A 26690-nucleotide genomic window follows, 5' to 3' on the forward strand; every position below is an offset into this window, starting at 1 on the left:
CAGACTGTTTCATCAAATGGCAACTTGCAGTGGCAAGAAACAAATCAGCCAGCTCCCACCCTGGGAGCTATCCCCAGGATGGCTAGTCCCAAACATCCTAGAGGGGAGGGACAGGGAGGAGGGGACACATCGTTTCTGGTTCTCGAAGCTACCATGAAGCCTATCTGCTTTGTAAGACAGCAGACTCAATGAGCTATAATGTGTCACATACCTGCCCCTTGGCCCCTGCTCCTTCGGGCCATGTCCCCTCTCATTCCTTTCATTTCAAGAATGACGTTCCCATCCACGGGTGGTGTGACTGACATACAGTACAAATGCTACACAGCTACAACAAGTGGACACTGGACAACATTAAATCTGCTGGATACAAGGCTTACAGGAATCACTCTTGGGTCAGAAAAACTAGTACACCTTTAAGAAAAGCTCAGTGAGGCTGCCGGTCACCCCTCCCTCCTCGGTTCTACTCCTGCAGCGACTGTGCTGATGTAGAAGCAAGCACCAGGCAAGGCTTACCCACTTTCCATCCTCTGGCTGCACCTGCTGTTGACACACTGGTGAAGGGCATCCTGCAGGCCAGGGTCAAGAGCTGTGTACGTCACTGGCTCCTGGTGGACCTCGCAGCTTGGATTTCTAGGCAGGGGCAAGTCTGTAGGTTAGGACCAATAGTGCTCACATTCCAAACTCATCATGCCTCTGGCCCCGGATAGCGTCAGACAGATCTGGGCTTGAATCCTGGCCACTTAACTGGATGGAACCGTGGGCCAATCACTTAACCACTCTGAGCATCCATTTGTTCATCTTTATATACAACAGAAATAATTTTTATATACATATGTAATATATAATTTTTATATACACACACATATATACACAAATATACACATATATACAAATAATATATATACATATAAAGTCGTAAAAATCCCACAAAATAGGAATGTGTATGATCAGAAGTAAAAGTTATCTCCCTGACTTGCCACTCTACATCTTTCTTTTCTGAGGTCATCGCTATTAACAGTTTAATGAGGGTCCCTTTAGACATTTTTTCTACACTTAAACATACAACTGTATATCAGTGCACACAGGATTCCTTCATTTAAGCTCTAGAGAAGGGATTTATCCCAATTTATTTAACTGTGGCCATAAGATCTGTCACTAAGATGAAGAATGCTAAGTTAGACATAAGCGCGTGCGTGTGTGTGTATGAAAGGTACCTACAGATCTATCACAAGGTTAATTTGAAAACAAAGTGACTCAATGTACATAACGTATCTGACGCACGTGAATGCTGGTAACAGTCTGACAGTTTTTTTTTATGGACCGCATATAATTTTAAACATTTTCACAGTGTTTAAATGTAAACCTGAAAGAGGACTTCGTTTTAAGACTTGAACTCTGACTCAGTGAACAGTTAAGTCATTAGAATGAATCATCTTCTTATACCACAACGCAGAACACATCTATAAAGGAGGCTCCCATGTGCATGTGTTATACACGTGTGTATATGATATATATAGATAGATATAAAACACGTATTTATGCAATATGCGTATTTTACCGGTTCTCTGCATTGGTGAGGTTGCCGGTGCACTCATTGACCTCTAGAGGGCACTCACAGGGACATTCACATTCATTTTGCTCCATTCTGAAAGGCAAAAGGAAAATCATTATGCAAAGGGTCAATGACAAACTTTATACTGTACAGAAGAAGGAAAACAGAAGACACTGTGAGCCAGTCAAAAGGGACAGCTAAAGGGAACTTAGGACCAAAGGTTTAAACATATAATTGGCCTCAATCCACGACTCTTTGGCAAATCGCACAGTGGGAAACACCTCCATAACCAAGACCTTCTTCTTCTCTGGGACACACCTCTGCACTGTTTATTTGGCAGACGCTGCTATGAGACACCTGGCATTGCTTCAGATAGTCAACAGCCGAGTAAAGAGAGCCCCACTGCATTTTTACCGGTGACAGTTGAGACAGAGCCGATCCACCATGCTACAAGCACAGAAGGCGAGGGAGTCGCACGTTTCATTGACGATGCCAACAAACGCATTGGTTCCTGGGATCCTCGCCAGTCTGTACTTCGAACAGTGGCTGCCATGCACGAGGTTTGTCAAATCTCCCTGGAGACAATGGAGGTGTCAGAAGTGACAGACAACAACGCAAAGATTCAGCCCTGCTGTGGTGAAAACAACCCTTCAACCACCTGCTGAAAATAGCTTACAATAAATAAAACTTTGTTTCTGACTACAAAAGTAATAGAGAGTTACAGCTAAAAGTTGGAAAAATACAATTTTTCCTTAATACCAGAGATCATTCCCAATTCCCATTTAACAGTTGTGTATATATTCTTTTATCTACGTGTCTACGGATACAATTTTTATAGCTGTGTTGTGATCTATTTTTTTAAAAATTTTTATTTATTTCTTATTTTTTTTATAAACATATAATGTATTTTTATCCCCAGGGGTACAGGTCTGTGAATCGCCAGGTTTATACACTTCACAGCACTCACGATAGCACATACCCTCCCCAATGTCCATAACCCCCCTCCCCCTCTCCCAACCCCCCCTCCCCCCAGCAACCCTCAGTTTGTTTTGTGAGATTAAGAGTCACTTTTGGTTTGTCTCCCTCCCAAAACCATCTTGTTTCATTTATTCGTCTCCTTGTTGTAATCTATTTTTAAAAACATATTACAATGTATCATAACATGAAAATAAGTGCAAGAAACAATGAAAGACAACTTTTGGGTAAGGAATAGTTTAACATTCAAGGGCAAACCTAATCCATCAGAAAACGTGCATTCTCTGCTCCACCTTGGATAACAAACCTCAGTTCTTCTAGAACAATAAAATTTAAAAACCAGATTCGTTAACAGTCCAGTTTCCTGCCTCCAGGATATTAAATAATACTTAAACAGAATAGTTAAATAACTAACACAAGCATCCATTTCTTCATTCTATGACAAGAAAAATGTGATAGCCAGCTCCCTGACATGCCAAATCAGTCTACCATACAGAAAACCAAAGATTCTAGAGCAGCACTGTGAGGCTGAGTATGGCCCTCCTTTTCTGCATGTGTATCCAATGTAGCAGGCCAACTATGTGATCCCATGCTCGTTTCCATGCCAGTTATCCCTTCTATGTGCACGGTGAGGCTAAGCTGAACTTGGAGAATTGTGGCACTGAATGGATTCTTAGAGGTCTAGATGAATTTTCCCCTGCCTGGAAGACGCCCGCCCCTACTATATCAGCAATCATACAGGCCTATCATCCTGTTAGCTCCACTAGCCAGAAAGGCTCCAGTTCCATTTTGGAATAACTTGAGCTGTTAAGAAATTACTCTAATTCATCTTCCACTAAAATTTCGCCTTTCTGAACAATTTCTCCCAGAGTAGCCTGGCTTTGTCTACTGAAGGCTCAGGAAGTCCCTGCACCAATGGTAGAAGATACACAGAGGAAATCAGACTTTCTTAGAACCACTACTTACCTGGCAGCTCCCTTCTCATCACACTCAAGGGTGTCAACATCTCCTTTAAGGAGCGTGTTCCTTAGAATGGGATGAAGTCTAAACACAGTCATCATGAGTTCCTTTACTCTGAAAGCACCATCCCATTGACCTGTTCATTTTTTTTTTTTAAAGATTTTATTTATTCATTTGTCACAGAGACCACAAGTAGGCAGAGAGGTAGGCAGAGAGAGAGGAAGAAGCAGGCCCCCAGCCGAGCAGAGAGCCCGATGCGGGACTTGATCCCAGAACCCCGAGATCATGACCCGAGCTGAAGGCAGAGGCTTCAACCCACTGAGCCACCCAGGCGCCCCGACCTGTTCATTTTTTAAACTCTCCTGTTCTCAAATTGTTTTTGAAACTGCTTTTTTGAGAGAAGGATTTTCAAACAACCCAATGCATCTTTAATTTTTTTAATTACACATTTAATGATATAAATATTCTAAATAAGGAGCTTCCTTCTTGTGAATAACTTTTTGAATGTTGGTTCTGTCTTATCCATTTTAGTTCTTTCCCAGTTAAGATTATCTGCGAAGTAGTAAGAATATTCTTAAGATCTTTAACCATACCTAGATAAGTCCGCAGTGATCTCAAATCAAATACTTAGAGTGCTCTAAACTACAAAAATGAAGTTATTTTTAGATGATCTACATGAGAGTTCCCATCTAACTGGGTGGATGACCAAGAAATGACCTAATTTGGCCTTAGGAATTTAGGGAGGCTGCAGGATCTCGAGAAGACAGGAAGAGGGAACACATGGAGCCACACATATTTACATAACAGTGTGGGAACAGAGTGCAGCAGACATTTCAAAGCGTTTCGGCTGGGTGAGTCTTTAAACAAACAAAACCAAAACAAAACACCAAGTGCGAGACCTTAAAACATTCACTTCTCCACTCTGTGCTTTATACCCCCTACTGGTCAACCTGGAGAGCTGGACCGAGGTCCAGTCCTAATGTTCGGTAATTCTCAGGCAATGCAACAGCCAGAAGTCCTATTCAGATACTAACCAGGACTCCGTTTCCCATTCCGCAGTGGGATGGGATGTGAGAACACAAGGGATCAACTTACCACAAGGCTCGTGTTGAATTTATAAAACCTCTGGACTGTTCTGTCACTGAAGCTGTTGCACAGGTTCTTCTTTACAAAGTTGGGGTGGTTCAGGATATCGTTTGCTACCAAGGGCTCCTAGCAAGGTCGAGCAGACAGAAGACACAAGCCATGTAATTAATGAGCCACAGGCCGTGGGAGCATGGAGCTCTAGGCTTTGCAACAAGTACCTTGTGGGTAATATGCTGTTGTTCCACAGGGGCGTGTCCTTTGGGATCAATGAGGGTTGGATGCGCCACCAGATAACCCCGGTCCTCCATTATGAAGCACCTGTGGCCGACAACAAGGGACATCCCTCAGGAACACACACTTTCGACCCTCTCAGAGAGCATGTGTCTTGCTAGTCCCGAAACAAATTGCATTTCTCTCAGTAAAAAGTTACTGAAACAAATTCACTGAAGGTCGGCTGGAGGCAGGCAGACAGATACATTATCATTATTAACTTTTTTTAATGGGCTCCATGCAGGGTGTGGAGCCCAGAGTGGGGCTTGAACTTATAACCCTGAGATCAAGACCTGAGCTGAGATCAAGAGTCAGACACTTCAGGGACTGAACCACCCAGGTGCCCCAACGGACACATTATTCTTGAGCTGACAGATAACCCGGCATACAGTTGACGGTAACAAAGTTACACTTGACTCTGAGGCTTCCCACTTAGCTCTTACAGAATGTGTCCTCTTAGTCCCAGGCAGGTAGACTCAAAAATCTTTTGCAAGGATATGTAAGTGGCTAGTTTATTCTTCCTTCAGAGGAGGGAGACTCTGAAGGACGTGCCCTTGGGCATTTATAGGCAAAAAATTTAAGTAAGCCATACAATTTCTTCTTTTGATGATAAATATATGTAAAATACAACCTGCAGGGACATACAAAGATATATTTGATGGAAACACGAAATAAGCAAAGCCAGAACTGCTCTAACCAAGACTATATGCTGCTCTATTTTACTCAGCAAGGGTCGAAACACTGTGCTATGGACCCTGCATTTCCCTATGAAGGGCCAATGAAATTTAGCAGTGATACGAAGCAGCGGCCACGAGAGCGAAGAAAGCTGTTTTAAAAAGTGCCTGCATTAAATCCAGGAAATACCCTGGCTTTGATCAGAAACGTTCTTTTGAAATCAGGAGGTGAAGACTTTTTTAGTTCCATGAGTCTCTTTCTGGGGAAATGTAAAAGGGAACAGTCCCAGTGCCTGAAATTCCCATGAAGACTCTGGCTTAATAACTAAGTTAACATCAAAAAAGTACCCTCTGGGCTTTCTAGCACCCAAGATCTGGGAAACCTCTAATTACTGACTCAGAGAGAAACAAGAACTTTCAGAGAATTCTGTGCCACAGTTATTCGCATTATGAGACAAGTGTGTTTGTCTCAATCATAAACGCCAGGCATCTTAGGAAAATGAAAGAACAAAAACCTTCGTAATTGAACACCCAGGCCATGGACTGAATTTCTGGTCTTGACCATGACAATGTGGTTGCCATTCAACAAGAGATACTGGACATCATTTTCTTTGTATTTTGCAACTAGACAGGAAAATGGTGTCCCTGAAGGGCTTACCGTATTTTGTTGCCACCATCTTGGTTACAAACTGGTAGTAAGTCCATAAGAACCTTGTAGAAGTATCTAAGTGTGAAGTCAATGCCCATCACGGCCACAGTATGCCCGGAAGATAGCTGAGTACTTCACGTGAAAAAGATCAGTGAGAACAAGAAGCACGTCTTAGTTAAAGGTAAAAGTTATGTATAGCATTAGAAATACATGTCTACCGTTCCTCCACACTTTTCACCCCTATAGAAATGATCAACTAAATGACTGACTTAGCACAACAGGGAGATTTGCTGAGAGAAAAACTTAAGGTTAAAGGTAGAATTTTCTAGTAAGACCAGCCCAAAACATGGGCAGCTGTGGACTAACCCTGACTCTACATGTTCAGTGGCTGGACTATTCTTCGACAAGACTATGGGAGTGGCAGGAAGAGGCATCAGCAGGAGACTGGATACAGGACTACTCTGGTTCCTCCCAACAAGGAACCTCCAGACAACAGGGAGCCTGAGTGATCCCTTTCATGATCGCCCTCATTTTACTGATAAGGACACTGGGATCTCATATAGGTTAACTGACTAGTGTAACCTCATACAAAACTCAGTGAAGAACTAGGTCTCACCTTCTTTCTAGGACACTAAGGTTGGCTCTACTCAAAACACAGCTCAGATTCTAGAACGAAACTCACCTGGTTCACAGGCCAGTTTCTTCTCCAATCTAAAATGCTACCTTCAGAAAGAGAAGCACCAAAAAGGACAAAGTTGGGTAGTACCACATGGTGCTTGCTAACCTTTTAGCTGCAGAATCAAGCAGATCTGGGGTCAAATCCTGGCTCCTCTTGGTTTCCGTGTGTGTGGCTCCTGGGAGGCTATGTAACCCTCCCAACACCCAGTTTTCTGATGTGAAAATGGGGAGAGTAGTATCTACCTCACAAGGCTGTCATCGATCTTAAATGAACCAGTGTGTTTACAGGGCTTTAGCAAGCTACCTAACCTATCCAAAATACCCAGTAAAAAGAAGTTACTCTAAAGAAAACCAGCCAGGGCTTAAACCTCAGACCCAGACAGAGAGTCACCTTACTGTTCTTCCAGAGAAAGGCTAGATGCATCAGAAGCATGGGCTTCTCACCTGGAACCTTAGCTTCTTCTAATCTACGATCACGGGCACTTGGAAAGGGTTGGGTTATTTGGCCAGTGAGCTCCTGGACCTTTGTGGCTAGCAATGTGCAGGATTTACCCAACATGGGACATTACAGGGGTCCATCATTACTATCATCCACCTGCCTGATTTCTCATAAAGTACCAACAGAAAAATGGGGCTACTATAGACAAAAATCTTAAAAAAATAGTAATTGGGATGCTCAGAAGGAACTTCCTAAAAGAAAATAATCTTTTGGAAAACCAAAACTTGGGAGTGAAATTAGCTTCGTTATGTAGACAATTGTCCCCTTCTAGTTACTGTCAACATTGATACTAACTTACATCATCCCCAACCTTCACTCCCCGCCCCCTAACCCCCAACAAAAAACCCCTGAAAACCACTAGAAGGGACCTTGACCCACAGTGAAATTTCTGCCAGAGCTTTGCTGTCAAAATTTTATTACAGGAGATGAATGAGGACCATGTTGTGGGATTATCTCTAAAAGGTTATTTCCTCAATAAGAGCTTTCTATTGTTCTGCTTGATTTAGTTCACTTAGCATAATCCCCTCTAGTTCCATCCACGTCCTTGCAAGTGGTAGGTATTCATCCCTTCTGATGGCTGAGTAATATTCCAAGCAGGGAAAGACAATTATCATATGGTTTCACGCATATGTGGAACAGAAGGAATAGCGTGAAGGACCACAGGAGAAGGGAGGGAAAACTGAATGGAAAGAAAGCAGAGAGGGAGACAAACCATGAGAGACTCTGGACTTGGGGAAACAAACTGAGGGTTGCTGGAGGAAAGGGCATTGGGGGATGGGATAACTGGGTGATGGGCATTAAGGAGGGCATGGAATGTGATGAGTACTGGGTGTTATATGCAACTAACGAATTGATGACCACTACATCACTACTATATGCTGGCTAACTGAACATTAAAAAAAAGAAAACAAAGAAAAAAAAAAGCCTTCTGTTGTTACTGAAGCCACTTAAATTCTACCACAGAAGAAATCAAAGACTTGGTTACCCTACATGGGATTTGTGTTTTGTAGCAAATAATGTTTTACTGAAGTATCAGTCCAAAGAAGTCTAAACCTCTCTTACTTGTCCAGGAAAGAGTGAGGCGTCTAAACAGCGGGCGCCATTATGATAATATTTACCGAGTGTTCACAATTTATAGGTGCTCTGGTGGGCATTTGAATACATCATCTCAACTGCTTCTCACAAAAACTTTATGAGGCATTATCATTTCCAGAACACTGAAGCTTGGAAACATTAAGTATTTGGCCAAAATCACACAGTGACTAACTAGTGGAAGCAAGAACGTAAGCTCAGGGTCTTCAACTTCAGAGCTTATGCTCCTAACCAGTATGGTCTATTGCCTCCTTAAAGATGAAGGACATTCAAGAGTTTCCAAGCCATTTTACATGACCTACTTCTGTGACAACGTCAGGAAGGAATTATAGTTCCTATTTTATAAGGGGAAATTCAGGCTTAGAATGGCTAAAAGACTTAAACAAGACTGACCACGTTTTACTTGTGATCGAGACACCAGTTCCGGCTCTTCCTACAATACGAGAGTGGACTCGGGGAAAAATGCAACTCAGGTTTTTCTGGGACAAGTTAATTTTGTTTCTAAACTTCCCCTGTGCAACTACCATCTGCTCCAGTGTGCTCCACACGCTGAAGGAAAAGCATGCGTATTCCCCATGTAAGCCTAGCATTCATATTTTTACCTGCATTTTGAAAATGTACAGTTACCATAGCAACTCATAAAGAATACCACAGAAAAATCAAACCAAGCCTACATTTCGAGGTACAAAGGACCTCGCTGTTTGCAGCACTTCTGTGAGATTTTCGCTGCCCAAGACTCCTCTGACCAGTCCCTTAATCACTGATTATACTTCATCGTCTCTGTGAGCATTAACATTCTCCAAACAGTGCACACCTAGATTCTCAGGCTGTTAATAATGCTCATGGAGGAATCCCAAGGCAGTTACTAGGATAAGTGAATGCTTCGTTAGAAAAGCCCCTCCCCAAGGTATCAGCGATCACTGCTGAAAACCAAAGCGGAATGAGAGGGCTTCGTGACCTGCTGAACACTATCTTAAGTTCTCTTTTCTGACCTACTAAAATGCCAGAGGTTTAAAGCAGAAATAGCATGATATTAAAAGTCACGGTCACTTATTTGGCTCTTGACACTGTCATGCACAGTGCTAAACACTGCACAGGCATCATCTGTAATTCTCATTGTATCAGCGCAACACAGGCATCGTCGCCTCGTTTCACAAATGAGGCTTTGAGAACTCATAGTCCTAATACAGGTATTTAACATTTATCAAACCCTTCCCATGTACCAGGCATCCCTCTAAGAGCTTCACGTGTATTATGTAACGTAATCCCTAATCATTGAGACAGGCCCTAATATCCTTCCTTCAAAGGTGAGGGAACCACGGCAAAACAGAATTCGTTCACAGTCACAGAAGCAGCAAATGGCAAATATACTTTTTCAGAGTAGGAACACATCTTAGGAGGAGGTCAGGTTCTCAGGTTGGTGCATGAGACCAAAATCACTGGGAGGTGCTTGACAAAAGCACCTCCGCACTGGCCATCTAGCAACGCATCCATTAAAGCCACAGTTGCTTTGGTTGACAACCAGAAGGGGAGGCTGCCTTGCATTCTAAACTCTGCTGAGCAAAAAAAAAAACCACAACTCTCAATAATAAAATCATGCTCAGCTCTGAGGCCAATGTTCAAATGACGAGGCCATGGGACTGCATACTGATCAAGACAAGAGCAGATCCTTATTCCCGGAACATACTCTCAGCAACTGGTGGACAGAATCCGGGACTGCAGCGGCCGATCTTCACTCTTGTTCAAGTCAAACAGCTGTACAGGTGAAGCACACTGAAGAAAGCAGCCACAGAAGAGAAAGGAAGGGAAGGGAAGGGAAAGGAAAGGAGGGTTTTTCTAACTTGAAATCCCACATCGCCATCATGCTTCTTTTGGGCTGACACCAGAAATATTTATAAATCAGCTAAATGAAGCTTCTCCCGCCTATTCAAATTTTAACAACAACATGTACACAAATGTAAAGCGCGATAAAATCTACACACCTCCCTGTGGCCACGCCCTCCCCATGCACCCCCCCCCAACCCACCCCATGAGAAGTACCATATGGAAGGAAAAGATAATAGCACTTGCTAACGAGTGCCAGGTGGCAAGCGTGACAGAGCCAATACCAAGTTAAGACACACAGGCAACCATTCTCTTCCTGCCCCCCGCACCCCCAAGATCGGAAGCCCAGGGCTGGCCCACTGTCATTGTCATCGAAGACCAAGGTGGCTACCTTCTCCTCAAAGAAACCACCTTTGTTTACTTTTTCCCAACCGATGAGACTACATGGGAGAGATGGCAAGTCTCACCACGCAGACCATAGGAGATGCACGCCTGACAGATGGTCCGTTAATGAGAACACTGCGAAGTTCTGTTCTAAATGAGTATTTACTTGTTATATGTGACAGAGCCGTACAGATCCCAGGCCCTGCAAAGCAATCGCTATTTGGAGACACAGGTCATGATATTGAAATTCCGACACAGTACTGCTTCCCAGTTCTTGCCCCCAATGAACTTGCATTAGAAGAATTCTCCTGAATGTCAATCATTTGATATATAATGAGCACCAGTGAAAAGCATAAAGTTAAGCAAGAAAAAAATCTGTCTCCTGTAAGTTTTAAGGCATCATTACAGGTCCTAGACAAAATATGGGCTTTCTTGGTGGCCAGAGAGAAACACCTCTTTGTATAATGAAGGCATTAAAACAATGTATGCGACTTGCCTTTCTACCCAACATTTCACTGCCATTTGTTGCTTAAATACTGAAACCTCCAAGGCCTGAAATATAAAGCACCCAAAATATATTTACAGTGATACTGACATTTAATAGCATTCTTGGAAAATCAATGTGCAAAATGCCTTTTTAGTTTTCAAGAGACAGTATAAGGACAGTGACAATAACTACAAACTCTGATATTCTAAAAAGTTAGACCAAAATAAAAGAGGTAATAACACTGGGAAATCAATACCGTTTTTTTCTTCACTGAACAGGCTCCTCTGCTTAGGAAAATGCTCTCTGGTAATAACTGTCAGGATCTTGTTGGGGTTTCCTCGACTAGTGAAGAGTGGTATTTCTACAACTGCCCTACTGAATCTAACATCTCTTTTCTTCTTCATGAGAAGAGGCCAAGAGCTTTTCATTTACTCAACCACATGATAACCTTGTGAGGTAGATATTATCCCCATTTCACAGAGGATGGGAGGGAGGAAGCTCAGGGAATCCAAAATGACACAGCTAGAGAAGATATGCAGACTCCAGACTGCCTCCCATCAAAGGTCATGCCACTAATCCTTAAGTGTCTACTGGACTTTCAAATTCTCAAAATATCCTTGATATGCTTGATATGTTTAAAAAAGGACTAAGAAATTATTACCTGGATGAATGGATTGTGTGACTGATGGTTACCACATAGCCGGCTCCTCCAACATCTAAGTAAGGGCCAGTCAGAGAAATCAAACCTGGATTAGCTACTGCATGGAGATACCTGACGGAGACAAGAGAAAGTCACGTTGTTTTAGGGTATGAAAAACTCCTCTGTAAATGTCAAGGAGAAGTGAACCTTTAACTCTAAAAAGCATTTATCATGAATTGTGCCTACGTTACATTAGAGCTCAAAAGGATTCCAATCTCTTCTCTCTGACTGTAGCAGGACAGGAGGTCAAGAAAATCTGAAATTCTTCTGTAAGAGATACTCAACTCACTATACATTTGAGCTTCATAAGATCTATAGTATAGACGTTTTAGAGCCTAATATAAAAAGAAATCAATAAATGAAGTAGAAACAAATAGAACTTGGCCCATGAAACTGCCCCCTGGATTGGTACGGACAGTACAAATGATAGCCAACTCACAAGTGACTCAGTTACTAAGCAGCATGAGACCAAAAATCTTTTTATGCCCAAGTTGCCCCCGTTCTAGACCCCCTGACTTGCTTTTGTTTTTGAAAATCTGAGTAAAAATAATGCACAGAGGTTAAAAAAAAAAAAAGAAAAGAAAAGGATTTATACTTGTTTACTCTTCATAGGTCATAGAAGGGCTGTAATTTGATGCCATCGTCATGTGCAGGGACATTAAATATCCCCACTACAGGCAAACTGCGCGCAAGGCAGGACTCACAAAAATGCTAGGAATTGAAATGGCCAAGTAACAAAACATTTCAGTCTCAAAATTTCAATGAAGAGATAAAAATGTTGTCGACAGAGGAAACCCACAAAGCTGTTGTTAATACTGCATTTAAAAAAAACTCAAAATATGTTTTCACTGCCATGAAAGCATCTGCTTTACTGTGTCTGCCTGAAGTTGCTTTATTGTATGTACTTATCATGTCTCTCCAGGATTTGGGGGAACCTTTGATAATGGAAGCCCCTAAAACTCACCATTGTCTCCTTGTGGGATCAAATGCTTTGTCCATGAGGGAACCAGGATAAATTCTAAGGACGCCATTGGGCGTTGCTATGTAACGGCGGACAATGTATGTGTTCAGGCTACTCATTTCCATCTGTGTCATCCATTCATCTGTGACGTGGCTGGTGGCCATTACTTCATTCCTGACAGAGAACTGGGAAACAAAGGAAGACATAGCAGGGATCCTTTAAGACGCACATGAAAAGAGAGTGGGCTGCTGGCAGGGCTTCCCAAAGCTCTCTTGCAGAGAAGCCAAGCCCAATTACTTCTCAAAAATCTTTCCACAGCAGATGGATACAGCCAAACTTGGTGAAAACAAAGGCTTACTGAAACATAGTCAGGGATGTGTGATTTACTCAGTTGCTCATCCTAGCGAGGCTTTCTGCGTTTAAGAGGAAGGATCCTATAGTGAAGCATTACACACACATATGTACACACACGTGTGCACGCACACGCACCCTGCTACATCTCTGTTCCTTAAACTTCATCATGTTTTCTCAACAGACCATGGGGGCACTTTACTTCTTTCCCCTGGGAAAAACGGGGTTGGGAAAGTTCCACTGATCTCTGAGTTACACCCCCCTACCTAGAAAACCCCTAGTGCATCCGAGGCCTGAAAGAGATTCTTCATCTGGCCCACGGGGCTTCTTAATCCGCCAGAAGGGTCAGCGCCAACCAGCCTCCTGGGGGCCACATGCTGCCTTTCGGGCTCTCCAGCTGAGAGGCACAGACCCAGGGCTGGGCTTCCTACTTCAAAGGTTCCCCGCCAGCGCCCCCTCCCAGGCCTGCGGAGGGGCACCCCAGAAGCGGGGCCCCGGGCCAGCACTCACTTTGAGCCCTGGGTTAGCAATGAGACGGGTGTTGTCGCTGAGATAGGCTGTGTAGTGCTCCACCATGCGCTTTGTCTCCGGCTGGCTGAGGTGTTCGTAGGGAGAGGAAAAGCTGCCGGCGGACAGCATGACGGTTGGACTTTCTGGAAGAGACGCGAACAAAGCAGGTCTGAGAACGCCGAGACTTCATCTCGGGCCCAAAAAAAGGCATCACGAAGGCTCTGCCATTCTGTTAGCCTTGGTGGCTTAAAGTCTTCCGTAAGGACAGCGAAAGACTTGACACTAGCAGGCGCGAAGAAGGAAACAACCCTCGTTCTCTCCCTTCGGGCAGTTTCTAGTCGTGAGTGAACCACAGAGACAAACGTACAAATAAACTCACGTGCTTAAAATATTTTAGATCTACATGTGTTATCTCCTACTTCTTGGGGTCAAGGAGGCGGCACGGGGCCAGGGAGCCACACTGGTTGAATCTGGGCTCCACCGTTTCCTGTCCACGTGATGCTGGATAAAGTTGTAAATGCATATGATGCTTTTGTCATCTGCAGAGTCAGAAATTACGGCACCAAACTCATAGTTACGGGGAGAAGTACATCAGTTACTTTATGCAAAGCCAATGAGTCAAGAAATGGAAAGCACGTAGGGCAGTGTTTGGCACATGACAAATGTCTTGTGAGTGGTAACTACTACTACTCATATTGGTACTTATATTTCAAAAGAAGGAAAATGGAATGGTGGAGTCAAGGCAAAAATTTAAAAAAAATTATTCTTTCGGACAGGAATAGCCAGACTTGGCATAAACAAAAATTTATAGGACTAGAATAGTTACTGTATATATAATTCGATTGCTGGCTCTATCTGAGAGGAAAGCCCAGTTCTCTATCTAAGACATAAATCCTCACAATGAATTACATTATGAAACAAAAACACTCCATCTGTGTCTGTGAAATTTCCCCACCCAATTTTGTAGTTTCGAAAGCTTTTGGAAAGCACAGTCCACGATCCTGTGTCTAATGTCATTTAAATCTATAGGTAATTTTTCACTCCTTTGTTAGTTCTCACTCATAGTGCCTTAGTTCCTGTTGGACTGGCTATCTCTGACCATATAGGACATTGTAATTAAAAATGAATTTGTACAAAGAGTAGGGTCCTAATAGGATGGGGGGGGGAGTCCCTCCTCTAGAAAGGACTGTTATTTGATTCTGCCGGCACCAAACCCCAGGATGAGGCAGGGTGGTAAGGTGGAGGCTGTTCTCAGTGAGACAATGGAACGCCGGCCTCCGTGCTGCACTGTGGGACTTCGATATTCAACTAGTCCGTGACTAGTTTCTGTGTGAGGTCCCTTAGACCACTCGGGTGAACAGGCATCCCAAGTGAAGGACTTTTTCAGCTGCAATCACACACTTAGCCCAAAGGCAGCAGTTCTTTAGGACCTCTGCTAAAAGACGTGTGTGTGGTGGGTCAAAGGGAGGGTTTTCGTGTGTTAGCCTCCACATTGTGGGGGGCCTTGGATTTGAATCCTGCCTCTTCTCCTAGCCCTAAGGAGCTACTAGCTTAATTTCCCAGCTGTTTAACTTAACAGTTTGATTTCCCAGTTGTTTCTTCTGGATTGGTAAGTAGGTGCATTGCAAACGTGGCTTTACATACAGTCTTTCTTCTCTCATTTCTTAGAGTCTCCTGGACTTTGGTCTAGTTCCTAGCTATCACGTTAGTTTTGCTACTTTTCAGAAAGATTTTTTTCTTCACGTTTCCATCCATTTTCAGTTGTCCTCAGTAGGATAGGTCAGAATTACGTAGTCTGCTATTATCAGAAGAAAGTGCTTCCAGTGATGCTATGTCTGATTTAATTCTCATGATACCATGTGGGACAGCCGGGGAGATTAGTATTATAGTCCTATCATGGAGAAGAAAACCAGAAGCTTAAAAAGGTTTGGTTGCCTAGCAGCATGCTATGGATTCATGTGCATATGCTCATGGGGCCTTCTGGGCTGAGATGCACCAGGCAGAGAGGACTGTTCCCTTCAAAGAGTTTAGGAACCAGTTGGGAGACTAGAAATTTTTAAAAAGAGGAAAATAACCAAAAAAAGAACAATACAATAATGTAACAAATGTCAAAAGGCAATCGATAATACTTTCAGGGACAAAGGAGTAGGGCCAGAGGTTCAGGGGAGACGCACTTTGGGAGTGGGCTTTTCTTGTACCGACAGAGACTGGGCATTTGAGCAAAGGCTGCTGCAGTGACTTGGATTGAGGGAGAGAAGAACCAAGACGCAGGACCCAAAGCTTTGTGTCTAGGAGGTAGACACATAAAGCTACACTCATACATGTATACTTAACCGCACTGGACAATGTACAGTTAAAAAAACTCATCTTTGTGTACCGAGACAGACAATGTCCCTCCTTCAGCCCTCCTGCTGGCACTCCGACGAAGAGTCAACACCTCACCACCAAATCCCCATCATCGATGAACTTAGATGGACACCACTTATTTGTCATCGTCTCCCTTCTTTTTCGTTTCCTTTCCATTATAGTTTAAGTATCTTGCTTCGTTTTCATCACCAACTGTACTAAACTGTCCTTGACGACCCCTTCAGGGGTCCTGAGGAGGTTCTCCTGCCAAGGTGAAGTTGGGTGGTATAGCGGAAGGATTGCCTGGTGACGTCAAACCCTAGCCTACGGTCTGTCAGTGTGATAAACTCTACGTTTTATGAGCCTCTCTCCAACTAGAATATGAAGCAATCCTTAAGTGTAATATAAAAATTTCCAGGAGCCACATTCAATAAAAACAGGTTAAACTAATTTTCCTAGAGTATTTTATGAAATCCAATATAACCAAAACATCACTTCACATAAAAATTAAGTATTCTACATTTGAAGTAAATCTCAGCTTGGACTAGCCATGTTTCAAGGGCTCCACAGCCACAATAACGGCTACCATTACAGAACAGTGTAGTGGGAAGGGATTGTGCAAAGGAGATTTAAAAAAAAAAAAAATCTAAGCTTGAGCCTTCTTCTCATCCAGCAATATTACTGCACTTTTTGATCTCAAATTTCAAAAACAGTGACCTCATTTTTGTCAGTGCTTGTGTTGACCTTGCTCCCACAGCATTTGAGATAATCATGCCAATCTTGTTGGCTATTCGGTGAGTATTTCTTCAAAATATGAATTAAAGGGTACACATGCTCTTTTGTGTAAAAGCAAAAGTCAAAACCTCAAAACCTAAATGAAAACAAACAAACAAAAAAAATGTAAAAGCCAACCTTTTCTGACTGACCTCTCCGGCCTTCCTCAAGTTGTCTACACTGCGGGAATGTGTCATAGGAGAGATGACTCAGTCTGGCCTGCTCTCCTGATCTCGAAACCAGACAGAAACTCTACAGGATGGAATTTAAAAGATGGAACCCGAACACAAGGGCTCTGTGTGGAATCTAGGGACTGGGAACTGCCATCCTCGATCCTCTTCCCAACTGTGCCCTTTCTACTCAGCTTCCCTGTGGTCTAATGAGTCTTAGTTTTTTGAACCCGAAGGATTCTCAACAGTGAAAAAGAGAATGCCTGTTTTGTAGTACTAGGAGTACCACACAAATGCCCAGGATGTGCCTGGCACGTGGTGCATGCAATAAGAGAGGGTGGCCCCTTGGCATGGGAGGAACCTTGCTACTACCCTCATCTGTAATAGGTCAACTCAAATGATGAAAGCAAAGTACACGGTACCTACGCATGTCAATTCCCTTTTCCTTCCTTTGAATTATTTGTCTATTTCCTAAGCCCTTTTTGAAGACAGGGACCTGTGGTAGACACAGATATGTTCTATCGGAATGCTACCCTTGGACCCCCTTTACTATTTCTCCACCTTTTACCCCCTAGCCCTGTATCCCTTTATCTCCGTCTCTCTGTGCTTGCCTCTAACGGGTCATACTGGGTCATACTCCTAAAACCTCTCTGCCTAGCGTTAGCAGAGAGCTGACAGATACAAAGGGATATGAAAGTCCGGCTCCCTCTCTCGAGCCTGGGCAACCTCTGCAGTGTCATTTACACTCCAAAGCCCCCTACAGGAACAGGCTGAGGCTAGAACTTCACCTAAGACCAGGCTTTGCTTGCTTTCTCCTTGGCTATCCTATTTCCCTCCCTTCTTCCCTCGTTTCTCCTTAGAGCCCATCCTGAAGAAATCAACGCCCAAACCCGTCTTCTTGTTATCTGCTGGAGAACCGGATCCACAGCAAGGCCTCCCATCGTTTCCACATCTGTAGCCCCCACCTGGCTCTGCTGCCGTTCAGCATCTGGGTTTTTGTGTGGTTCAGGTTGGTTTTTTAATTCAAACGGATATTTACAATGAGGGGCTATGAGTCAGCTCACGAAGGATGCTGGAAAGAGCAGGGGCTTTACCTAGAGTGGCCAGCTGTTTGAAGTGAAGGCAAGCACTAGGCTGGCCCAGGAGGTCCAGCCGGTGGTACAGCAGCTTGCTGCTGGGGACAGTGTTGAGGTTCTTCAGTTGTTTGACAGGTATTTCCGGTTGTATCACCACAATACAGAGAATAAAGGAAGTGTCCTGGACCTGGAAAAGTCAATAAAAATTTTCCAACAGAAAATAAAGGTTCCTAGGGACAGTGACTTTGCCTACATTATTTTCTGCTCTCTTGATCTCTGTCCCACATAGAAATACATTTGACAAGGGAGTGAAAGCCACGAAGATGGGGTGACAAACGATCTCTGGCAGAAGGTTACACTGTCTATTTTCTGTTTTCCTTTCTGATTAAGGGAAATAAATGTATGTAACAGAAAATCATGGAGCTAATGAAGGGATGAGAATGGAGTCCCTTTGAAACAGCAACCCCACACCTCTTTTGCTTTCTTAGGTGAACAGATCCAAGCTGGAACATGGCAGAACACAGCACTTACTTCTGCTTGGGTTTGAAATGCATTTTAAAATACAGAGTTGGTTTTGCAATGAGTATTCCGAGAACTGACTGTTTTGAAAGCCAATTATGAATATACACATGCAGCTCACACAGAATCTGGTTTATTCATGTATTCCTGACTAATGCTTTCTCCCTTCCTGGTTGGAGATGAACAGGATCTCAGACTCATGAAAAATATGAATCCCATGGCTCCCTCACAAAGCCTGCCTGAGTTGTCATTTCAGAGCACAGTAGGCAAACATGCTATAGCTCAGCCCAATTTATTAAACTCATATGTACAAACAGGAGTACTTCCAAGTTCCCTTTGCTCTTAGAAACAGATGCTTAAATGAACTTATTGGGAAGAGTGTCCACCAAAGAATTAAAACAAAACAAAACAACAACAACAAAAAACAAGGCAACCTACTTGATTCTAGATCCTTAAATTAAAAATACAAGATAGCAGGGACACCTGAGTGGCTCAGTCAGTTAAACGTCCACCTTCAGCTCAGGTCCTAACCCCAGAGTCCTGGGATCGAGTCCAGCATTGGGCTGCTGGGAGGCTGCTTCTCCCTCTGCCTGCCGCTCTCCCTGCTTGTGCTCTCTTTCTCTCTCTCTGACAAATAAATAAATAAAATCTTAAAAAAGAAAGAAAGAAAGAAAGAAAGAAATACAATACAGCCAAACTTCTGTAAGTCCATTATATAAGGAGATGGGCAGATTCTACTTAAGAGATGGTGGGTCGGGCGCCTGGGTGGCTCAGTGGATTAAGCCGCTGCCTTCCGCTCAGGTCATGTTCCCAGGGTCCTGGGATCGAGCCCCGCATCGGGCTCTCTGCTTAGCAGGAGCCTGCTTCCTCCTCTCTCTCTCTGCCTGCCTCTCTGCCTACTTGTGATCTCTCTCTGTCAAATAAATAAATAAAATCTTTAAAAAAAAAGAAAAAAAAAAAGAGAGAGAGATGGTGGGTCAATGAAGGGAAAGTGTGGTAACTAGCTACCTTAAAACTAAAGGACAGTGAGAACTAAAGAAGCCCAAAGGATTTACTTCATGATCAAGGAGAAATTTTTAAGTAGGCAGGTTAGAGTTAAGTATAATTTAGGATTTATGAAGATGGTTGCAGAATCTTTTTCAACACAGGAGAAATTTGCATCTCTGTGGGATTGCTTTCAAGGACTGCTGCCAAGGATATTCAGTTAGATTAGCAAATTTAGTTCTTTTCCCCCACCTGCCTTCTCCTCCATTAGAAAATGCTAGCATCCTGTAGTGGCACTTACGATTTCCCCTCTCCCCATCTCCCATAACCAATCCCTTTGTTCCTAGGAACCAAGAGAAAAAAACTTTGCCAGAGTGACCAGAATGTAATTGTAGAACAGGGTCTATTCTGTAGGAGAAAAATTAAAAGGTCCCCTAAGCATCTGAAAGCAGTACTTCAGAAATAGTTCCTCACTGGAAAGGAAAACGGATTTCAATACAGGTCTTTTTATCATGTTCTTAGTTGTGGGGGGTGGGGGGGACGTCTTTGCATTAAGGAACCAGAATATTTCTAGAAGGGCTCTCCATGACTGGGGAGTGGTCCCCTCCCCCCACTGATGGCCCATGGGATTCATGTTTTGAAGTGAGCCCTGACTGTGTCACACAGGAACACGGTAATACCTTCTGAAGTCAATCCTTTCTTCCGTGTCAGCGTGCAGCCTCCTCAAACGCTCAAAGATGGACTGGGGCTGCACAGTGACAGAGTAGTAATCTCTTAACGCTGCCAACATAATCTCTCACATTCTATTTAAATTAATTCAGTGAAATAATCCATCAGTATCTGCTGTATCTGTGGACGCTAAGCAGTTTTAATAATCATTCTCTCCATAAGCTGAATCTCCTTGAATTACATTTAGTAGAAGAATCTGTTTTATGCCTGAAGACAAGAGGAGTATCTGCTTTCCCACTTCTAAAAGTAACAAAAAACAACTTAACATGGTGTGTTCATATTTGCTGGGTAACCAGGCAAGGCTCTGTAACTTCTACCTCATTGTTTATTACCTCTTCAATTTTTCACTTACCAGTGATGTTCTTGACAACTCTGGGAACTCTGAGAAGGCTAACTACATGATCATATCCATTTGGCTGCACAGAATGGCCAGAATTTATTGATACCACTGATGAAGATCTTAAGAAGATGATACTTCTTTCCAAAATGTTAACATTGGGTTTATTCACTGTGCAAAAACGGTCCTAAACGTGTCCGTATCTCCTTCTTTCTCTTTATTTTCTTAAGGATTTTATTTTTAAGCACTCTCCACATGTGGGGCTCGAACTCACAACCCTGAGATCAAGAGTTGCATGCTCCATCCACGTACTGAGCCAGTCAGGTGCTCCATCCTTAAGGGACATACTTTCTTGGGATGCAACTGAGTTGCTTTCAATCAGAACATACTAGAGGTAAACAACCTCCAATTTCAAATATAAAAGTATTTTTCAATGAAATATTCTGGGAGTGTGGCTGGCCCTTTCTGATATGAAAATTAATTCATCTTTATGTTAAAATGTATAAAAATAAAATCTTTAAAAAAAATCCTGAAAATGAGCTGAACGAGTTTCAAAATAGACTGACCACTTTCAAATCTGTGTTACCAAACAATAAAAAAAGATCAGTAGACTCAGGCTTGTAGATTGTGAATTTCTCAAAAGATTTCATTTATTATTTTGTTTGCTTGTTTCCCTTGTAGAAATCAATGTTGCTATAATGCTTTAAGAATGCAACAATAAGGGGGCACCTGGGTGGCTCAGTGGGTTAAAGCCTCTGCCTTAGGCTCAGGTCATGACCTCAGGGCCCTGGGATCGTGCCCCGCATCGGGCTCTCCGCTCAGCGGGGAGCCTGCTTCCTCCTCCTCTCTCTGCCTACTTGTGATCTCTGTCAAATAAATAAATAAATCTTAAAAAAGAAAAAAAAGAATGGAACAAGAAGGGCGGAGGAGAATCCTATCTATAGGCATGTTGGTTTCTTCCAATTCCTGTCATTTTTTGCCAGACACAGACACTGGATTGAGTGATCTGTCCGTATCCACCACTGGACTGGACGCTCTCTGGGGACAGAGAAAGTATCATTCCTCCTTATCCTTCTTAGCTCACTGGGAATGGTCAATAAGTCATTCTTAAAGGGATGACTATATAGATCCATTTGGAATCCATGGGTTAAACACCAGATATGGCCAAGTAAGGGAACCTCTAATATGACTGCATTTTAAATTTCGCAATTAAAATTGATGATAAAAAAATCAGTCTGCTCTGCTTTTGGCCAATTACAGTATGCAGGGCCCCATAACAGCATTTCTTTTTAGCTGGGAAGAGGGTGTGAAGGGCAGCAACATGAATAACGTGGGCAGCGCGGGCTTGAACCTCTGACTCCTTGACACCTGCTATCTGAAAGAGACTCATTAAAGGACACCAAAGGAAGTGGGGCCACAGGCGGTCACTTAACTGTCCATCTGCTGGTGGTGAATATGAATAATCCAGATTCTAATCTGAAAGTCTCTTTGCCTTGGAGAATGTCAAAAGAGGGCATTTATGCTTTTGTATTTCCCTTTCAACCCCTAACTGCCACAATCTGAGTATAAAATGATAAAAAAAAAAAAAAGAAAGAAACAAAAAACAAAAACCACAACGACAACAAAAGATCACTTCACTGGATATAATCTAAAGGTATATGTTCAGAGAAGTTTGGTCCATCAATGCAGTGCCACGCCACCCAGCCAGTAAACGAGCATGCAGAAGCCCAACTAGAGCTGCCTGTGTAGGAACAAAGAATGTTCTGGAAAGTAATAAAAGCAGCAGCTTCTGGAGAATGGCAGGTCAAGGGTAGGAGAGAGGGAAGGGTGAAGTTTACCTTTTCCTTGGTATCTTTTTATACAGTTTCACTTATGCCACATAAACGATGATTGGTTTTACCCACAAAATAGGAAAAAAAGCATTCTAGGGCATCTTCCTTTTCCCTATCACTTGAACACTGAGTAGCAACGTGATCAGACCCAAGTGGCCCGGAATTCCCGCACAGACAGCAGTGCACTCCCCGGTTCCTCAGGCGACGTGTCCCGCAACTCACCATCTTCCAGGCATAGCTCACATTGTAGGCCTCCTTTCCGGTGGCTCGCAGCTTATTTATATGCCAAGACAGGGATGAGTTCACAGGGACTGCGATGATCTGACTGCCCAGAGGGAGGCTGCATTGGCAACAGAATGAAATACTTCAGGCAAAAGATAAAATTAAGCACTTAATTAAAGGCAGGGAAGAAGCTGTGAGTCAATGACCACCTTCTGATTTTGAAAAGCAATGAAGCTCATCACTTTTGAAAAGAGATAATGTGAAATTTTCAATTTTGTAAAAGCATGATATCAGCTCAGCACTAAAATATTCCTTCCTCTCTTCCCCTGCTCCCCTACCCCCCACCAAATTCTAATTCTTTCCAGAGACAAACTTCTCTGGAATCACTGTCATTAATTTACAACCAATGAGCACAAAGACCCGTTTCTCTATAGGTTACCATCTGCCAAAATAATGTATCACGGTTGGAAAAAATCCAATCTGTTTTTTGTTTCAAAAGAAAACGCTGTATATGATTGTGCTGTCAACGTGGAATGGACACTATTTTGCCAAGCTATTTTTTGGCACGCTCGAAAGCTGGTCCTCAACTTAACCTTTTATTTTGCCAACATTTTTCAATTTAGTACAACTGGAGTTTTTCTTAAATGAGGTAATATATATCTGATTTTATAATTAATGACAATGTGAACATAGAATCTGATTTACAAGACATTTTTCCTAAGTAATAGTTTTGAGACCATTCCTGTTGTTATACAAAGTAAATAAAATTTTAGCTACTGTTTCTATGAAAAATTTACCGAGTATACTTTTTTTTTTTTTTAAGATTTTATTTATTTGACAGAGATCACAAGTACGTAGAGAGGCAGGCAGAGAGAGAGGAAGGGAAGCAGGCTCCCCGTTGAGCAGAGAACCCGATGCGGGGCTCAATCCCAGGACCCTGAGATCATGACCCGAGCTGAAGGCAGAGGCCTTAACCCACTGAGCCACCCAGGCGCCCCTGAGTGTACTTTTAATAACGTTAATTTATATACTTTTTAAAAAAATATTTTATTTATTTATTTGACAGAGAGAGAGGTGAGAGAGGGAACACAAGCAGGGGGAGTCGGAGAGGGAGAAGCAGGCTTCCTCATGAGCACTGAGCCTAATGTGGGACTGGAACCCAGGACCCTGGGATCATGACCCAAGCTGAAGGTAGATGCTTAACAACTGAACCACCCAGGAGCCCCTAATTCATATACGTATTTTATATCATATAATAAACACTCATATTTTACCTCAAAAGGTCCTATTTTTTTTTTTTTTTCAGGAAAAAACCCAAAATACTACAACTTTCACCTTTTCCTTACCTTAGGATATTTTGCCGAACCAACTCAAATTTTGGGATATTTTCATAATGAATGATGTCAGTATGAAGTGGGGGTTCTGATAGTAAATATGGCCTGGTAAGAGATGGGTGCATAAGTGTATACCCTGAAATAAGAAAACAAAAACACATGCTATGGGAAACATGCCATAGGAAGTACAGATATCTCATGTAAGTGCCTATCATACATTTGAAACGCGGGATATTCTGTATGCAACATCGCAGGAAGTAACTCACCTTTTTAGGTGAACGGAACTTGTTTTATGTGTTCTTGCATAAAACTCTTGAAGTGTAGAAAGATGCCTTAAATCATGGAACAACTGTCTAACCAAGAATATCCTGGAGGTACTGGTCATTGGGTTTTGTTTCGTAATAATGTTCTAATCTATTACATAAACCTAATGCCAGTGGATATAAAGATAATGATATAGAAAAACAAACTCCAAAGGATCACATTCTGTGTCATTCATTCCTCAAGTCTAGTATCTTGATGTTGAAGTAACTGTTACCTACTCCTTAGCACAAAACAGAAACAAAGGTGTTGTGTTTTGGTTTGTTTTTTAGAGAGATGGAATCTTAAACATGCTCCCTGCCTGTGTGGAGCTCCATCTCAGGACCCTGAGATCACGACCTGAGCCCAAATCAAGAATCGGATGTTGAATGAACTGAGCCATCCAGGTGCCCCTAGAAACAAATGCCTCATTTTTAGATTCATTCTGCCATCTTTATGGTTTCCACTACACAGGAGCAGTTCTAGTCACAGTAATTTTCTATAAATATTCTAATTTTCCTAACTTTGTTAGTATCAGAATATCTACAGATTATTTTCTTCAGGTTACAAAAAAGGTCATTCTTTCCCATGATTAATTGTTAGCAGATTACCTTTGTCATCTATGAGAAAAGTATAGGAAGCCAAAGAATCTTGGTAATACGTCACATCTTCAAGGATGTAAGCCAAGTTCACGTCCACGCCTACGATTCCCAGAAGTAGGTTTCCAAAATAACAGGGTTTACTTACAGTCATTATCAAACCTATGGGTTAAAAAACAAAACAATCCGAAGGATAGCAGAGAAGGCACTGGACAAAGGCTGGAGCTGTGCTCTAGTGAGTCATGAAGGCTATGATCGGCCATCTCAGTTCTGCCTAGAAGAGATGACCTGTGTGATCCAGGAGCCAACCCCTGCCTCTGCAGACAGAGTTATGTGAACAAGTCTGCAGGGCATGGGGAGTCTTTTGGATACCCCAGTTAATCTTGGAAACAACTTAGTCATTTTCCACTATTTCTTCACCTAAGAGGACATGACATTCCAGATCGGTGCAAAACACCAGCAGTACTTACTACATGATTCTGTTCCCTCAGCTGGGGAAGACCCAACAGAATGTGAAAGACCATGGGACAAGGATGCTGAAAACTTGGGTTCTAGCCTCACTGTGCCCCTTTATGTACTGTACATAAGACATGGGCATAACTGTGGAGCCCAGGTTTCCACATCTGCTTAAAGGACACAGTGGTAACTGCTTTACTGATTTTTAGGGCCAGATAGACAAAAAGAGATTATTCCACTAATATGATTATAATCTACCAGAAGACAAGATGAAGCGAAAAAACCTGGGAAGGTAGAGAATCTAATAAGATCTGATTGATTACAACTCCAAGCAGCTCAAGGAGACACTAAGTTTCCAAAGCACTATATTTTGAGTCACGTGGGTTATAAGGTCCTTGACTTTTACCTAAAGGGCTAGACAGTAGATACTTTAGGCTTCTGGGCCAGTTTCAGTTGCACACACTTTAAAAAAAAAAAAAAAAAAAAAAAGGCTTTGAAAATATAAATGGCATTCTCAGCTCACAGGCCATACAAAAACAGTAAGATAATCAGGACAGGCAAAAGCAAAGGCAAAGAAAATGTACAAGAGGAGAGAGCGTGAGCAGGAGGGTTAGTGCGTGGCCCTGCGTGTCCGGACCACTGGGCTCTCCTCCTGAGGTAAGGGGCCCCGCCTCTCCGAATGACTCTCTTCATGGGTCAGAGACAAAAAGAGTTCTAGCACCTCACCCCCCCCCCCCCCAGTGCCACAATCCTATGGTACTAAAGAAAACCAGAAACAAAAACATGGTTGGTTCCTCTCCATTTTACACTTGTATTTTACTGCTCTCAATGGCAGGTTCACACCCTAGCGGCATATCAGAAAGCCATTCTTCTATCAACTCCCAGGAAAGGGACAGGGATACTTGAAGATTCCTGCAAAGGACAGACTTCCACAGAGAAACGCATGTGAGGTCCACTCCAGTATTACTGAACGTGCTGGGGTTGCAAAGGCCAGTGAAATGTACTACTGGGCAGGAGGAAGTGTGTACAACACTGAAAAACTGTGAGCAGTTATACCCAGTTATAAGTTCTGGGGATGTAAGATACAGCGTGATGACCATAGTTCGCAACACTGTATCATATATTTGAAAGTGGCTAAGAGTTCTTAAAAAGTTCTCATGACAAAAAAAAAATTTTTTTTTGAACTATGTGAGGTGATGAATGTTAACTAAGCTTACTGTGGTGATCACGTCACAATATATACGTGTCATTATGTTGTACACCTAAAATGAATGCAGTGTTTTATGTCAGTTATAAATCAGTGAAACAGGAAATAAGAAAAGTTGTATGCTCTCTATTATAATTTCAAATGCATTCTTCA

The 26690-nt window shown here is 42.6% G+C and overlaps 1 protein-coding gene across 1 annotated transcript in view; it reads right to left on the reverse strand.

The window, feature by feature from the left end:
• Positions 1–26690, reverse strand: part of CACHD1 (cache domain containing 1) — a 208235-nt gene that overhangs the window by 15400 nt on the left and 166145 nt on the right. The window contains exons 10-22 of the mRNA XM_046019830.1: positions 24887–25036; positions 23988–24111; positions 22642–22759; positions 18037–18205; positions 13653–13795; positions 12795–12976; positions 11792–11902; positions 6176–6298; positions 4792–4891; positions 4583–4699; positions 1967–2127; positions 1559–1645; positions 514–630 (exon numbers count right to left, since the gene is read on the reverse strand). Coding sequence (XP_045875786.1) covers positions 514–630; positions 1559–1645; positions 1967–2127; positions 4583–4699; positions 4792–4891; positions 6176–6298; positions 11792–11902; positions 12795–12976; positions 13653–13795; positions 18037–18205; positions 22642–22759; positions 23988–24111; positions 24887–25036 — 1702 coding nt within the window. The remainder of the gene's footprint in view (positions 1–513; positions 631–1558; positions 1646–1966; positions 2128–4582; positions 4700–4791; positions 4892–6175; positions 6299–11791; positions 11903–12794; positions 12977–13652; positions 13796–18036; positions 18206–22641; positions 22760–23987; positions 24112–24886; positions 25037–26690) is intronic.

The sequence above is a fragment of the Meles meles genome, chromosome 1, assembly GCF_922984935.1.
Source record: "Meles meles chromosome 1, mMelMel3.1 paternal haplotype, whole genome shotgun sequence".
Taxonomy (NCBI): Eukaryota; Metazoa; Chordata; class Mammalia; order Carnivora; family Mustelidae; genus Meles; species Meles meles.